At 36.1% G+C, this 17,931-nt stretch overlaps 1 protein-coding gene across 8 annotated transcripts in view; it reads left to right on the top strand.

Moving 5' to 3' along the window:
* Positions 1-17,931, top strand: part of TRMT44 (tRNA methyltransferase 44 homolog) — a 144,853-nt gene that overhangs the window by 31,718 nt on the left and 95,204 nt on the right. For all 8 annotated transcript variants that reach the window (XR_008912816.1, XM_056802370.1, XM_056802375.1 and 5 more), the window contains 4 exons: positions 6,568-6,674; positions 8,624-8,807; positions 11,930-12,362; positions 15,540-15,656. Coding sequence is in view for 7 of the 8 variants with exons in the window: in XM_056802370.1 (XP_056658348.1) it covers positions 6,568-6,674; positions 8,624-8,807; positions 11,930-12,362; positions 15,540-15,656 (841 nt within the window). In the remaining variant the exon portion in view is untranslated. The remainder of the gene's footprint in view (positions 1-6,567; positions 6,675-8,623; positions 8,808-11,929; positions 12,363-15,539; positions 15,657-17,931) is intronic.

The following is a 17,931-nucleotide window of genomic DNA, read 5'->3' as shown; positions in this document are numbered from 1 at the left end:
TGTGTGTGTTTTGACCCACATATGCTTGTGAGTGACAAATCAGAAACAACTTAAACAAAAGTTTAAGCTACCTGGTACATGTAAAAAGTGGACCAAAGGACCAGGAAGTGACACAAAGAACTGTCTTTAAATTTGGTGCTAACTTCCTGTGAGGGAGTCTTCACCTTTGAACTTGGCCTTGGAGGAGCTTGGGCTTGAGACCTCAGACTACTTCCCTTTGAATTGACACATGGTGAGTGAAAAGGGCTGACTCGCTTTCCTTGGCTTTTCTGGAGGCATCAGCCTCTGGAGAGGCCCCTTGTCTTGGAGGAGGCTTTATGACTAGAAGCCTTGTTTAACTAATCCTCTGCTCTCCTCCCCCACCCCCACCTCCCTGCTCCCCTTTGCTAGAGCCCCTGAAGCCCTGCCTGGTTCAGACCAGGCTGGAGTAGCCCTCCCTCCCTCCCTCCCCCTCTCTCTTTCTTTCTCTCTCCCTCCCTCCCTCCATCCCTTTCTCTCTCCCTCCCTCCCTTCCTCTCTCTCTCTCTCTCTCTCTCTCTCTCTCTCTCTCTCTCTCTCTCTCCCTCCCTCCTTCTCTCTCTTCCTCTCTCCCTCTCTCCCTGTCTTCCTCTCTCCCTCTCTCCCTCCATAAAAGTCATTCTGACTTGAGTAATTCATTGGAATTTAGTAATGAAATTCCTGGCGACCATACCCTTAAATATTCAGTCAAACCATATCTTTTACCTTCTTATATTTTCAGCTCTAAATGATCCCATGTAAGTTATTATTATAATATATTGCCTCCCTTTCTGGTCCCACAAAGTGGCTGGTGTTCTTCAATGATTTGGACAGCTGGCATATAGATATATGTATGTGTAGGTGTAGGTGTATACCTTAAAAACATTTCTGAGTTAAAAACAAAACAAAACTCAAGTCAGAAAAGGGCATTTTTATCCCTTGAAATCCTTCAGCCTCATATTCAATCAACTCGATGAAAATGTCCTTTTCTACAACTAATTAAAATTTCATGCTTTACAATATCTTATCTGTTCCTTTTTTTAATTGCCAGATGAACATTTAGCCCTCTAACCCCACCCCCCCAAAAAAAGATGATGCATTTTGTTTCTTCATTATTGGAAAAAATGACTGTTTCTACATGTCTTCTTGCCCATTTCCCAGCTTCTATGCATCCTTTCTCCCAAATGAGGCTTTCTTTGGAACAAAGGAAGTCAGTTAAATAAAAACAGCCAAATCAGAAAACTTGTTTGGCAGAATTTACATTGTTCTGAATCTTTAGGCCCCTTCCTTTCTATTGAAAATGTTAAAATGCATTTTCTCATCTCTTCTCTGGGGCCAAGATTGTCCATTAGGGGACACAGGTTTCAGTTTTGATTTAGTACTCTTTTCAGTTACATTATTACAGTCTTTTGTTCTTTCCTGATTTTGCTTACTTTATTCTGCAGCAGTTACACAAGTCTTTCCAAGTTTCTCTGTTCTTATATTTGTCATTTCTTATATTAGAATAATATTGCATTGCATTTTTATACCACATTTTACTCAGGCATTTTACTCTTTGTTTTTAGGTTTTTTTCTCTTGCAACAATAAAAAAATAATATGAATGCTTTGAGATAGATGTAACCCTTCAATTTTGTTCTCGACTTTCTTGGGATATATATCCAACTAGTGATATCTCTGGCTCAAAGGGTTTAGTGATTTATTGCAGAATTCCAAATTATTTCCCTAAATGATTTGTCCAATTTATAGCTTAACCAATAGTGTATAAAAAGTGTGCCTGTCTTCCTACAGCCCCATCAGCATTGACTTTGCATCTTTTGTTGTCTTTTACCAATTTGCTGAGTTAGCCCTTTAAAAAAATCAGGCTTACTTTCTGTGCCCTGGAGTAGAAAATAGTTATATTTCTAAGATTGCTTTCTGATCTGGCAAAAGGTATAATGTACACTGCTTTGAGTTATAGTCATTTGTGTCTGTCACATTTCCCACAGGAAAGACTACTTCAGTTTTGTAAACTCTCTGTTACTTATCACAGACGATATTTAGTAGATGTTGAATTGAATTGAATGTGGCTAAGAACAGATAATCTTTTATTTATCAGAGGCTCTTCAGAATAAGTAGTTTATTACCAGTATTGGTTCTCTTGAAAATCATAAAATCTTTTTTTTTTTTTAACAGTGCTAATTTCCAGTAGGGATCATTTTTATTCTTTGTCCTTGTATTCTCAGTACCTGTCCCAGGGCCTGATAACATTATTGTTGAGTTGTCCAGTCATGTCTGACTTCTTTGTGACACTGTGGACCATATCATACCAATTCCAAAATTCCAAAACCATGGGTTTTTTTTCTTGGAAAAGATTCTGGAGTGGTTTGGCATTTTCTTTACTGGATTAAGGCAAACAGAGGTTAAGTAATTTGCTCAGAGTCATATATCTCATAAATGTCAAAGGCCAGATTTGAATGCAGGTCTTCCTGACTCTAGGCCCAGCACTCTATCCACTGAGCCACCTCACTGCCTCTGGTACTTAATAAACATGCATTTAATAGTATGCACTTAATAAATACTTAGAGTAGAGAATGGTCTAAGTGTCATAGACAGATTGGTTTTTCAAGTTCAGTTCCCTTTCTGATTTATGAATCCCCTTTAGAACATCCTTGACAAGTGGCCCCCTACATCTAGGGCATCCAATAGCTCACAAACACTCTTTTCCATTTAAGAACAGTATTATTAGTATAGGAACCCAAGTCTGCTTCCTTATACAAATGAATGAATCAACATAATGGAGGAGTTGAGATTTTAAGATGAAAGGAAACTTTTGTTTTAAAAGATTCTTTTTATCAGATTTCATTGTCAGCCAGAGGATAAATTGCTGCTAGCAAGAAAAAAAAAAACACCTGTTTATAATAATGCCATTATGGTAACCCCAAAAAGAACCTTGATTTTGTTTTTCTTCTTTGAGCTAAAAAAGAAATAGAGATGTTGCAATTTGCTATATTCATTAGCTCTCTTATAATTGTTTATGAGAGGAACAGGTGGGTTTTTGTTTTTCAGAAGTGCCATTAGACAAGATGACTATAAATTTGATCATGGATGATTATCTAAATGCAAATTATGACTTTACTAACCTATGATGTTTTAAAGAGACAAACTAGCCAGTGTTCTGAGGGATTAGGAAAAGAATAATAAATATTACAAAAAAATTTGGTTTGAATGCCCTTAGATTATCCACACCACCACTGAACATGCTCATTTCTAGTCCTCTTTATAATGTAAATATGCATATGTAAGTGCACAGACATATGACACATGAAATAAAGATTGCCTTTAGATTTCAAAGGAATCTTAAAGAAATCCTCAGTTTGGCATTCAAAAACTTTTTAGATCCTCACCCCCCCCTTTAAGTCCCACATAAACTCCCATTTTCTACAGGAATTCTTTCCCAATCTCTCTTCATTCTAGGGCCTTCCCTCTCTTAATTATTTCCTATTTATTTTGTATAGACATTGTTTGAATTTATTTGTTTGCTTAATGTCTTCTTCATTAGATTGTGAGCTTCTTTAGGGCGAGGGCTGTGATATGGAAATCACATTAAAAGACTGATATGTATATTAATTTAAGGTCGCCAAGGAATTCAGCTATGTAATTCCTAAATGAAAACTCAAGTCAGCAGTCAACCTTTTATGGGTTTTTTTTTTAATTACTAACAGGAGGAAGAAAGGTATTAGAGAGAGAGAGAGAGAGAGAGAGAGAGAGAGAAGGGGGAGAGAAGGGAATAGGGCTTAAATACCCACTCTGCTTAGGCTGGGCCAAAGGCCCAAGGCCTTGGATAGCCGAGGCAAAGAAAAGAGATCAGTCCCTATCACTCACGTGACCAAAATGGAGAAACAGTCTGAGAGCCTCCACTCCAAGCACCAGGCTCCAACTCCCACACTCTCCCTCCACACCAGGAAGTCCCCAGACTCCTCAGCTGTCCTCTACTTCACTTCCTGTGTCTCCCCTGTGCCAATGGTGGCTCTAGCTTAACCCAGGACCGCCCAGAGGTCTGTCCCCTTTGTCTGTTGAAGGCCATATTCTCAAATAATTAAATCTTGAGTTTGCTGCAGCCCTTCCTAATCTTGTTACACTGAGTAGGGTGGAGATTGTAGTTTCCAAGACCTGATTCTGTCATTCCAAGTATCTCTGTTGTTATTGATCAGGAAATAGCCAAATCCCATCCTCTAAAGAATGGTTTGAACAGGGTTGAGTAGTTTTGAAATTCACAGGGCCTATCTTTTGCCTCTTTTTGTATCTACAGCACTTAGCAGAATGCTTAGAACATAGTAGGTGCTTAATCAATATTGACTGACTGACTAAATCTTACATTTCATAAACATAGAAGCTGAAGGTGAAATGATTTGCTCAGTCATATAGATAGTCCTTAATAGGCAGTACATAGCAGAGTGAGAATCTTAAGTCATTTATATTTATCAATGTTTATACTTCGTGCTATTTTCCCTGATAGAATATAAAGGAGTAGAGTTGTTCATTTTGTTCTTTTTATCCACATCCTTAGAGCATATCAGGTGCTTAGTATATTCTTGTTGGTTGATTCATTTCTTTTCTAAGAAGCTTCCTAATATGATGGCAAACAATTATGAGTACTTAGATGGTACTTTTTATTTAATCTTTTCAGAAATATATATTTATAGAGATGTTTTGTTTGGTTACGTTTAGTAAAGTCTTAGAATGAAGAACTTAGAAACAGAGTCAGAGGCCCTGGATTCAAATTTTAACTGGCTAAAATGCTGATTAATTTTACTTAGCCATACCGATTTGTTAGGAGGGATATTTTTGTTGTGAGGTGAGAAAACTTTGGGCAGTTGCAGAGAATAAAAAAGATCATCAACAAAATAATTGTTTAAAAACCCCATAATCGATTACTGCCTCAAATTGTATAATTTTATATGATATTGTATTGCATAGTTTGCATATCTCAGAGATATTGTGGTTTAAGTTTCAGACTGAATCACACTTTATTGTGACAATTTTTTTGGTTTCCTGGTGCATTTAAAAGTTATTCTTAGGGTGCATCTGGGTAGCTCAATGGATTGAGAGCCAGACCTAGAGATGGGAGGTCCTAGGTTCAAATCTGGCCTCAGATACTTCCCAGCTGTGTGATCCTGGGCAAGTCACTTGACCGCCATTGCCCTGCCCTTACTACTCTTAAGATGGAAGGTAAGGTAAAGTTTAAAAAAAAAAGTTATTCTTAGAGTATACTATAGACTATTAAGTGTATAATAATATTTTGACTAAAAAATAATCTATGTGTCTAGATTAAAAATATTTTATTGCTTTAAATACTAACCATTAACTGAGCCCTCAGTGAGATGTAATCTTTTTGTTGATGGAGGGTCTTGCCTTGGGGTTGATGGCTGTTGACTGGTCAGGGTGGTGGTTGCTGAAGACTGAGGTGGCTGTGGCAATTTCTTAAAAGAAGACATCAGTGAAGTTTGGTACATGAAAATTTCATGAAAGATTTCTTTGTGGCATGCAATGCTGTTTGATAGCATTCTACCCTTTGTAGAAGTTCTTTAAAATTGAAATTTGTTCTTTCAAACCTTACTGCTGCTTTTATTAACTAAATTTATGTAAAATTCTTCAATATTTTTCTCTCAGAATAGGGAGGCCCAAGAAGAGAGGGAGAGAGATAAAAGAATTGCCAGTTGGGGGAGCTGTCAGAACACACAACATTTATTGATAAAGTTCACCATCTTATTTGATTGGTTTGTGGCACCCCAAAACAATTACAGTAGTAGCATCAAAGATCATTGATCACTGTAGCACTATAAGACATATAATAATGAAAACACTTGAAATATTGCAAGAATTGCCAAAATGTGATACAGAGATATGACAATGTGAGCACATGGTATTGGAAAAATGGTGCTGATAGGCTTGCTTAACACAGTGTTGCCACAAATCTTCAATTTGAAAAAAGAACCACAATATCTCTAAAGCTTAATAAAATGAAGCATGACAAAATGTAATATACCTATATCTAAGGTTTTGTGTGGTAGAGAGGAATGTAGTGGAGAACATGGTACTTAAAAACATGGATTTTTCCCTTTGAAGCTTGGATAGAAAAGTGCCTTTATAGAAATCCACATTCTGGTATTTTTATAGTATTCTTTTATTTTTAATAAATCAGCTTCACATAATGAAATTATATGTTAATCTTGTTCTGTCAAAGTTCAGGGAATATTTAAGTAATTTATATCTCTAATTTAATCATTAGCCTCAGCAAACCTGGGCTGGTATCTAGTGTTTTCTTATATAAGAAAACTCTTACAGAAGGTATTCGTTTCTCTCATTACAGAAATATTGAAACTAGAAATGTACAGCTCTGAATCTCAACTGATATTTAGTTATCTCCTCCTTTTATATATCAAAGTATAATGCATTTTACTGACAAAGTAGAGATCAATAATCAGAAAAATATTGATAATTTTCACACTTCTGTATTTTAAAACCCAGACTAGACATTTTCTTTAGTTAACTGGAGATTTCTTTGAACATATACTTTTCCATTGTTTCAGGAAAGTGCAATTAGACCAAATGATAGTTACCTTTTCCCAGAGGTTGATTGGTTAATTGGAAACCATTCAGATGAGCTGACTCCATGGATACCTGTGATTGCAGCAAGGTAAATAAAAAATATATGGAATAATAAATGGTAGTAACTTTTTGAGATCTGAACTATGACCATTTAGATAGCATTCTTGTTTATGTATTTTTTAAGACTTTTAACTTCCGTCTTAGAATCAATACTGTATATTGATTCTAAGGTAGAAAAGTAGTAAGGGTTAGACCATGGGGATTAAGTGACTTGCCTAGGATCACACAGCTAGGAAGTGTCTGAGGTTGGATTAGAACCCACTACTTCCCATCTCCAGGCATGACTTTCAATCCACTGAGTCTCCTAACTCTCCTCCTTTTTATTTCTAATAAAACATTTATAAAGTGTTTTGCTTCTAATAAGCCTGTGAGACAAGTAAGATATGAATTGCTATCCACATTTTATAGATAAAAACAGTGAGGGTGGTGGAAGAACACTTGTCTCTATAACTAGTATCTGAGCTGGGTTTTTAACCCAGAGCTGTTGACTTCTAAGTCTAGTGTTCTTTCCACTTTGCTTTTCAGTTTAGCACACATTTATTGACTCCTTCCTCTTTATGAGGCTCTGTGCTTGATGCCTAATGAGGACATCAGTGAATAAAACATGCTCTTTACCCTGTTGAAATCAGTATCTTTTATCTGAGTTTTAAATTTTGTTCTCATTCTGTGTAATAAGCCCTCTCACAAGGTGAGGCAAAATAAAAAGTCAAACATTCAAAAGAAAAATATATGCTAATAAATTAAAATAGTGTGAGAGATTTATATCTTCAGTCACAATGCTGTATTAGAGATCACTTTTGATTCTGATGAAAAGCCCAGAAGACAACCTGATTTGCAAAGAAGTTATGGAATTTAAAGTAAATAACTGGCTTTTAGGACTTTATCGAAGGGTTTATACTCATCAGTTTAGTTTTCATTATTGTAAGATAATGGGGCAGCTAGGTGGCACAGTGGATAGAGTGCTAGGACTGGAGTCAGGAAGACTTCTCTCTCTGAGCTCCAATATATGGCTTCAGACACTTCCTAGCTGTGTGATCCTGGGGCAAATCACTTAACACTATTTGCCTCAGTTTCCTCAGTGAGCCAGAGAAGAAAATGGCAAACTGTTCTAATAGCTTTGCTGAGAAACCCCAAATGGAGCCAGAAAGAGTCAGATAAAACTGAAATGACTCTACAACAAAAACATTCATAGAATAAAAGCAGAATGTTAAATTAATCTCTTTTGTATCTGCTTTTAAACTTACTTTCCCAAAGCTAGATATGTTAGATTTTTTTTAGGAATCAACAGAAGTCAAGAATGACTTGAGTAAATGGAAGAAGCATATAGGAAGTGATTTTTTTTTTCTGCTTAAGAACACGTTGATTCTAGTGCTCTGATGGAAAAACATCAGGAATTAATTTTTAGCGTTTTAAAGAAAGTTATTTTGAATTATTTTGAAGACTAGGAAGATACAGGTTGTTTTGCTGTGAAAGCATATAAAATACAAAACCAAATAAAATTTTAGATGCCATTCTCCACACGTTATGCAACTATTGAATTGCACCTAGTGTGTTTATGATATGATATGGTAATGATATTACCCTTCTTGGATCTCACTGCACTTTATTACTTATTTACTTCTTTTGTTTTATACGTCATAATCTTTGTGTGATTTGATACATATACCTTTTTCTCTCTTTTCCTTCTACATTCAGACTGTAGTGTTCAATTAGGGCAGGGGCTGAGCCTTATATATAAACTTTAACTCTCTAACACTATAGTTTGCAGGGTGGTTGCTGATTTGAATTGGAAGAGGGAGTTTCTTCATAGGGAGTTCCTTATACCAATGAAATCATATTTGGGCAAAAAATTTTGTACAGCATTAAGTTGGAATTTAATATTGATTGGATTGAAATGATGCTTAGTCTTATTAAATTTTAATTAACAGATTCATCTGTAACTTTTGGTTTCTACATCTCTGCTAATTATTTTTATAGGTCATCATATAGTTGCTGTTTCTTTGTCCTGCCTTGTTGTTTTTTTGATTTCACTGGAAAATATAGCCGAAGGCAGAGTAAGAAGACCCAGTACAGGGAATACCTTGATTTTATTAAAGAAGTGGGGTTTACCTGTGGATTCCATGTTGAGGAAGATTGCCTTCGAATCCCATCAACAAAAAGAGTAAGTTTTAATCCTTGTCTTTAGAGTTGTAGCAATTTAGGTTTAAAGTCAGGAACCACATCATAATCTCAGTGGACACAATGTTATTTCAGGTCATTTTCAAAATAAATTAATATTCATCAGAAGTTTGCAATCTCAGGGGCAGCTGGGTGGCATAGTGGATAGAGTGCCAGTCTTAGAGATGAGAGATCCTAGCTTCAATTCTGACCTCGTACACTTCCTAGCTGTGTGATGCTGGGCAAGTCACTTGACCTCAATGCACTTTTCTGTCTTGGAACCAGTACACATTATTGATTCTAAGGTGAAAGATAAAAGTTTTAAAAATAAAGTTAGCAGTCTCCTCAACTGTATCCTTACAGATTGTATTTAGGGAAAAAGAAGTTACTCATAGGCTTGGACACAATGGCTTTGCTTATAAGACCAGACCTAAGGGAATTAATTTTTTATCTGGTGTTTTATATTTGATTTTATACTGTAATATTCTGTCAAACCTAGAGCCTCTTTTCTGAGGTTTGAGGATAGAAGCTTGTGTGGACCAAAGCTTAACCTCCCTCCTCTGAAGAGAGGGATACCATGGATACAATTGCTACTAGTTAAAGAAAAACCATTCCTAATACTTTCATGAAACAATGTCCCAGCATTTCTTAAAGGTTTGTGGGGTATCCCTGAGAAGCTGGAATAATTTGGCCATGTCCCATCTTAAATAGTTAAGGTGGTCTTTCCTAATTACCCACTTATCAAAGTCTGCTCGAGGTACCTCAGGATGTAGGTCACAAATTTACAAAGGCATTCCTTAGAGATAAAGAGAAAGTGGTCCTCATGAAATGGGAAGAAAATACCTTCTTCCTCTGATGGGGCCAATAATGATCTTTCATCTTGGCAGTGTTGGCTATCACCAGGTGAATTCTGTTTTTTGTTTTATGTTTATAAAAATGTATTGGACCCCCAATTCAAATCCTTTTGGACAAAGGAAGAGCCATTAGGCCTGTCCTTTATCATCGGGTTACATACTCCTTATGATAAATTATATCTGTCTGGGTAGTTCAGTGGATTGAGAGCAAGGCCTAGAGACGGGAGGTCCTAGGTTCAAATCTGACCTCAGACACTTCCCAGATGTGTGACCCTGGGCAAGTCACTTGACCCCCATTGCCTAGCCCTTACCACTCTTCTGCCTTGGAGCCAATACATAGTATTGACTCCAAGACAGAAGGTAAGGGTTTTATTTAAAAAAAAAAAATTATATCTGTCTCAGATTACCCTTCTGGTAAATTTCAATTGAGAGATAGCTTCTTGAATCAGAAGGGACTATGTGGGGGTGCTGATATTTACCTTCTTCCCAAGACCTTTAATAGTCATGAAAGGAAGATTTTGTAGGAGTCTACAGAACTAAAACATCAATTGCCCCGATTTGGAATTTGTGATAATTTTGCGAGGGCTGCACTAGTGATAAAGAATAGTTTTAGTAAGCATATAACTAGTGTAACTAAGATTTCAGAAAAAAAAAATTCTTTACGGGAACACATTTTTCATATGCTCTAATTGCACATTTGTATTTAATTAATCGAGTAATTATAAATTAATCTTTTTAATAATTAAGTCAGACTTAATAAAATCTCAAAAGCACTTAAATAGCTGAGTGGCTATGTGAACAGATACCTCACTGCATGAAGTAGCTATGCTTCCACAAATTTGTAGAAAATTTTTTTGATAAACTGAGAACTTCTCTTTGGAGTTTTTTTTTTGGAGCTTCTCTTTGTGCTTTTTCTTCAGTGCCTTCATCTTCTTTTAAATATCCAAAGTGTTGATAGTGAGGATAGCTAAGTGGAAGGAACTTAAGAAGTTCTCTATTTCAACCTATGCTTGAAAGAATCTCCCTTCTTACCCAAGGCAGTCTGTGCCACTTGGTGATAACTTTAAAAGGAAGTTTTCCCTCAAATTAAGCCTCAGTTTCCTTTTTTTTAAAACTTGTACCCACTGCTCCTAGTCTGCCCCCCAGGGCCTTGCACACTTAATCCCTTTATTACTGACAATCTCGCAGATTTGGGAGCCTTGGAGAATGCAAATACCCAAACACTTTCTGGAAAAAAAAAATCGGATTTTTTGTGGTGATAAAGTGATGAACCTGGTTTTCCTGGATGTTTTATTTCTAAACTCTACATCCTTTTCCCAAAGAGTGTTCTAAACACCTTTGGCAACAGCATTGAATTAAATATACAACTCTGGAAAGTGACTACTTCAGAGAACAGCCCTCAATTTACTTTGTAAAATGTAACATATGAGGACAAAAGGATGCTTAAGGTCAGTTGTGTTCAGATGCTAGTCTCATTGCCTTTTAATCATACCAGATTTTATTTCAACTTGGATTTTTTTCTCCATGTTAACTCACTTGTTCCACAGGCATTTATTAGCTATTTACTATGTGGTGCATAGTGGTACAGCTAGGTGGTGCAAGTGGATAGAATGCCAGCCCTGGAGTCAGGAAGACTCATCTTTCTGAGGTCAAATCCGTCTCAGATACTTGGTGTGTGACCCTAGACAAATCACTTAACCCTGTTTACCTCAGTTTTACCATCTATCAAATGAGCTGAAGAAGGAAATGACAAACCACTTAGCATCTTTGCTAAGAAAACCCCAAATGAGGTCAAGAGTTGGGTATAGCCGAAAAAAAAATCACTGTACAACAACATATGCTTGCTACTATGCTAAGCTCTGGATTCACTCTCAGATTTTTATACTTTTGGGAAGGTTGCCTCTATTGAAAATTGTGTAATTAGGCTTTTATGAGCTTTGTTATTTAAATAAATATAAATTCTGTGCCTGTTACTGCATAATTTGGTACATATATAGAGAAAAAGAACATTCTCTCAAGGATAGTATGCAGAAACAGTGGATCCAATGGAAGGAGCCCTGGGATTGAAGTCAGCATTTTTGGCTTGAAGTTAGCCAGCCTTCTTGTTGACCCAGGACAGGCTGCTTCATTTCTCTGAACCTCAGTTTTCCTTATCTGTAAGGTGTGAGGGGATTAGACTAGGTGAACCTTAAGCTCCTTTTGAATGCTGACTCCTATATTTCTATATTGTGCTAGCATAACAAAATAATAATTTTACTTTTTGTAAATTTAGGTTTGCCTTATTGGAAAATCCAGAACATATTCAGCTACCGAAGAAGCTTTAGTTGATAAGCAGAGAACAGAGTATATTGATAGGAGACAATACAGTGCCCAGATTCCCCATATCGAAGATTCTTGTTCCTCTCCAGGAAGCACAGTAGAAACTGATCATTGTGATCATCATGTATCTTTAAACTGTCTCAGGGATGAACCTTCCAAAGGTCAGTTTCCTGAAAATGAAAGAAAGGTGCCCCAGGAAAATGGAATCTGGATAAATGGATTTCAGCCTAGAGACAAAATTGAACAAGTTAGGAACTGTGCTTCTCTCCCACGGGATTTCATTGATCACATAGTTTTGAAAGTTGCTAATTTGTTGTTGAATGGGAAGCAGCAGAACCCCAGAAAAGACCCCTGCGGTGGAAGCTCAAAAACCTGGAATCGAGGAGGTAAATAATTTTAAACAACCTCATTTCTAGGAGATATGTGCTAAGGTGCTTTGGTGGAAACTAATTTTTCTGATTTAGTATTGTTTTCTCTTATGAAATTAATAAGAAACTTGCAAAACTGGGCAAAGAAGTGCTCTCTAAAATGTTTTCCATGTAGTGCATGTTAATACATCTCTGATCGAATTGCTCATATTCGAGTCCTTAAACCTTCCAGAAAAATTATGATTTCAGATGGCCACAGAATGATGGTACCAACACACACACACACACACACACACACACACACACACACACACACACACCATGCGCCAAACACTGTACTAAATTCTAGGGTTACAAATACAAGCAAAAAGATAGTTCCTGCTCTACACCCCCCCCCCCCACACACACACCCCCATGTGCCAAACACTGTACTAAATTCTAGGGTTACAAATACAAGCAAAAAGATAGTTCCTGCTCTCTAGGAGCTGATATTCTAATGGAGTAAGACAAGACAAATAGGAAGAACTCTCTTATAGTATAAGGGGGCCTGAATAGTGAATACATCTTCCAGGGTGAGAAAATGATCGAAGTATTGATGTTCCAATCTGAGGAGGCTCAAAGGGCAGCAGGATGTTCTCAGGTGACCTTGCAATAGAAGGCATAGTGGGGACAGCCACAATATATAGAGCACTAAGCCAGTAGTTGAGCAAACCTGTATTCAAATCTGGCCTCAGACACTGTCTAGCTTTGGGACCCTGGGAAAGTCACTTAACCCCTATTGCTTCACCCTTGCCCTTTTGTCTTAGAATTGTTACTAAAGAAGGTAAGGGTTAAAAAAAAAATAGAAAACATAATAATGCTTGTATAGTTTAGCAGAGTAACAACTGCTTTTTCAGACCCGTACTGATCTCTTCTCTTTCTGCTTTCATGTAATTTTTAATATAATTAAACATTTTGCATGATTTAATCCTACTTGTTTTGTAGTACTTTATTATTTAAGTCTTTACCATGTAATTTTATATTCCTTTTATTTTTAAAACTTTTTTTTAGCATAAAAATATTGAATTACAAGAAGAGAAAATCTTATTCTTGCTGTGGTTATGGGAAAAAGAATGAGACCAAATCATTAAAATTCTGTGCGTTTGGTGATCTGGTTTCTTGTTAAATGCAGTATTCCCTCAACTATTAGTCTACTTTAAACCATTATAAATATTAGAGTCCTCAGACTGATAAATAAGGGCCTTTTTTCTGCTTGGTTACCGAGTGGGATAGAAAACAGTGAGGAGCAAGAAAAACAGAGTACGAACTTTCTTTTTTTCTTGAGGAAAGAGCCAGAAACTTGCCGTCATTAACTCATGTCACAAAGCAAACTGTAAAGAACCAAATTCCTCCAAAGATTCTTAATTCTAAGGTAGGATTTCCCTATTCTACTGCCAATGTGCTAAGAATACCATTTCTGTTCCAGTCATATTAGCCTTTTTAAAGTACAAAAAAGGTAACCTATTTTTAAAACCCTTACCTTCCCTCTTAGAATCAATACTATGTATTGGTTCCAAGGCAGAAGGTTGGTAAGGGCTAGGCAATGGGGGTCAGGTGACTCTCCCAGAGTCACACAGCCAGGAAGTGTCTGAGGTCACATTTGAACCTAAGAACTCCCATCTCTAGGCCTGGCTCTCAATCCACTGAGCCACTCAGCTGCCCCTAACCTATTTTTTAAATAACTGCCCTGTTAAACTGAGACAGTCAATAAGAAAAGTTAACTAGAAAATAGTATTCTTTTGGAGGTTGGACAGTAAACTCAAGAAGGGTAGGATGCTTTTTTTGTTCTGTTATATTCTTAAAAATTATATTTTCATTGCTTATTATTTATGCTAGTACTAATGTGGTGAAGGTCTTTTCTTTTTTATAGCGAAATGACCTTTCAACCTAGTCAACTATTTTATATGTCAAAACAAGCAGTTTTAAAGGTTTTAATATGTACTAAGAACTATGCTAAGTGCTTGGAATACAAATACAAATAGAAAGAAAGTCAGCATCTCCCCTCAAGGACCTTACATTCTGATGGGAGAAGACATCACAGAAAAGGGAGCTGAAAAAGAAAGTGAGGGAGGAGAGGTATCTGGGGGCATAGCAGAGGATGGGTGATATTGGTCCCAAATGAGCCCACATGTGTCAAGATAGAGTTGAAGTAGCATAATTCCCATCTCCTTTTCTGCCTATCCTTTCCTCCATTATTAGAAAAATACCCTAACTAGCATTTTGTGTTTATCTCTCCTTTGCCCTCAATATCCACTGGCCTTTGTGTCATACTATGGGTGTAAGAGATCAGAAGATTTTTGAGGCAGTAATAAGCACTTAAACATTTGTGTTCAATTGTGAAATTGAATTCTCTGTGAATAGAGACATTGTAGGGAGAGGTAATGTGATAGAATGAGTGGAATTGTCACTGAGTCTGAGGTAGGGAGGACCACATTAGATTTGGGTTCTGGATCTACTGCCCAATGTGATTTTGGATAAGTCACATCATAAGTCTCATTTACCTCATTAATAACTTGAAGTTTTTGAGTCATGATCTCTAGCACTTCTTCTGTTTCTGAAGTAGTATGCTTAATGAGCTCCATTTGCCTCCCTTGTAAAGTAGAGATAGTACTTTCACTTCATTCTACCCAGAGCTGTTGTGTGGAACAGATGAAATGATAATGAACAGGCAGGTGAGCATCTAGAATTTAGAAAAAGAGGTTCTAGAAATTATTTTGTCCAGTCCCTGTTTTAGAAGGGGAGGGAGTTAGATTCCTGAAAGGGGAAGTTAGTTGTCCAGGGTCATATGGGAATAGAGCTGGGATCTTGCCACAGCTATTTAGATTAAGGGCTCTCTTCCCTGAAGCAGATTATATTAGGATGTTCTTTGAAAAATCATTATAATCATATGTGAACAATCGGACTCTTGCATATGGTTATTATATTTTTTGTCATTTTTCAATGATTTCTTTGATTTATTGTGGGTATCAAACTAGGATGAAGAGTGAGGTTGTCTCAACCAGACAAGCACATGAAATATGTAAAATGACAAAATTAATCTTATTTTTTCATGTGCTGAATACTTAACTGGTCTCTTCTTTTTATATGCACTTAAAAATTTATGTTTTTGTTTATTTTGGTGAAGAATCCTTATTGTTTGTTTTCTTACCTCAACAGGAAGCCTTTCTTTGGCAGAAGTAGCAAATCAGTTAGATAGAGAGACTCTACAAAGATTAAAAAGAGAATGTGGAGGCCTCCAAACCCTGCTGAAGAACAATCATCAAGTATTTGAAGGTAATGATATGTGCCATTTAATTTGTATATTTTTCTGAGTTAGGAGGAGGAATGTAGGTGGCTCAGGGTGAGTTGGGAGGACCTAGGTTCAAATTTGGTCACAGATACTTCCTAACTATATGGCCCTGCACAAGTCATTTAAATCCTATTGCCTAATAACCCTTACTGCTTGTCTGCCTCAAAACCAATATACAGTATTAATTCTAAGATGGAAGGTGAAGGTTTAAAAAGCAAAACAACATTTAGAAATAAACTATATAGGTCCTGTCTTAGACATTTATTAGCTGTATGACCCTGTGTGAGTCATTAACTCCTCTTAGCCAGAGTTTCATCATTTGTAAAGTCAGATAATAATAGCACCTACTTCCTAGGGTTGTTGTGAAGATCAGATGAGTTTGCATATGTGAATTGCTTGCAAATCTTGAAGAGCTATGTAAGTACTGGTTATTATTATCATCATCATTATTAATAACATGATTAATGATATTATTTTCATTGATAATGATGACTATAGAGCCCTGTGCTAGGTACATAGGAACATAACATAATTCTGGAATTAAAGTAAAGCATACCAAAGGTGACAGAACAGGAAAATAATACATGTTAGATAAGGAGAGGAAATCTGGGCTCATTTGACATCCATCTGAGTTTAAAGGAAGCAGATTTTAAAGGTCCAAAAGGGAAAATAATCCCATAGATTATAAGAAAAATCAGCCTCTGAAGATACTAAGTGAAATAGTTCTAGTAAGAGAGAAAAAATGGAATTTGTCTCAAGAAATCAATGTGAATTCATAGAGTACTCACCAACCAATGTAGTTTTTATTTAAATTTAAATTTAATTTAATTTTTTAAACCCTTACCTTCAGTTTTGGAATGAGTACTGTGTATTGGTTCCAAGGCAGAAGAGTGGTAAGGGCTAGGCAATGGGGGTCAAGTGACTTGCCCAGGGGTCACACATCTGGGAAGTGTCTGCGGTCAGATTTGAACCTAGGACCTCCCATCTCTAGGACTGACTCTCAATCCACTGAGCTACCCAGCTGCCCCTGCAACTTAGTTTTTAGAAAGAAATATAGAGAAGGAAATGAGACTAGGTAATAGAGCCTGAATTTCAACATTAAGATTAAAAAAGATCATGATAAGGATACAGGTTGTGGGCTCAATCTAAGAAGATAAAATTCAACAGGGGTAAATATAAAATCTTAGACGCAAAAAATTTTAAGAGAGTGGGTTATAGAAAAGATCTGGGAGTTCAGATTGAAAGTTCAGAATGAGCCAGCCATGTTATGTGGCACTCAAAAAGGTAGCATAATATTGGGATACATTAAAATTGCATAGATTGAATAAGAACAGAAAAGAGTCCGTCTTTTCAGCAGTATGTAGCACTTTTATAAAAATTGACCACATATTAGGGCACAAAAACATTATAGTTTAATGTGTAGAAAAGCAGAAATATTAAATGGATCCTTTTCAGTCCATAATGCAATAAAACATGTGTACATTAAGGGATTATGGAAACAAAAAGTAAAAACTAATTAGAGAGTAAACAATTTAATGAATTAAGTTAAAGAACAAATAATTGAAATAAATAATTTCTTTAAAGAGGGTGATAATAATGAGACAACATACCAGAACCTATGGGATATAGCAGAAGCAGTAATTAGAGGAAAATTTATATCTCTAAATGCTTATTGAATAAAATAGGGAAAGAAAAATGTAATGAATTGGGAATGCAATTTAAAAAACTAGAAAAACAACAAATTTAAAATCCCCAATCAAACAGCAGATTAGAAATCCTAAAAATCAACGATGAGATCAACAAAATTGAATGTAAGAAAACCATTGAATTAATAAATAAATCTACGAGTTGGTTTCATGAAAAAGTCAACAAAATTGATAAACTATTGATTAATATGACAAAAAAAGAGAAAACCAATCACTAGCATTAAAGATGGAAAAAAAGTGAATATGCCACCAATAAAGATCAAATTAAAATTAAAATATAGATTTTAACATTATGAAGTAGGCTCAGTAGAAGGAACACAGACATGTGCCACCATGCTCATCTGTATTTATTCTTACTAAATTTTATTTTGTTACCTTCAGTTTCTTCTAACTACATTTTGTTTTGGTCATGACAACTTAATAGCCCTGTGTGATCTCAAGATTTGATAAACATTCATCCGTGTCTTGAAGTCTGTGATAAAAAAAAAAATAATGCAGAGGGGCACAGTGGATATAGTGCCAGACCTGGAGTTGGGAAGACCTGGGTTCAAAT

This window comes from Monodelphis domestica, chromosome 6 (assembly GCF_027887165.1).
Source record: "Monodelphis domestica isolate mMonDom1 chromosome 6, mMonDom1.pri, whole genome shotgun sequence".
Lineage (NCBI taxonomy): Eukaryota > Metazoa > Chordata > Mammalia > Didelphimorphia > Didelphidae > Monodelphis > Monodelphis domestica.
Note: the sequence above shows the minus strand (reverse complement) of the source record. Positions and strands in the feature narration are given on the sequence as shown.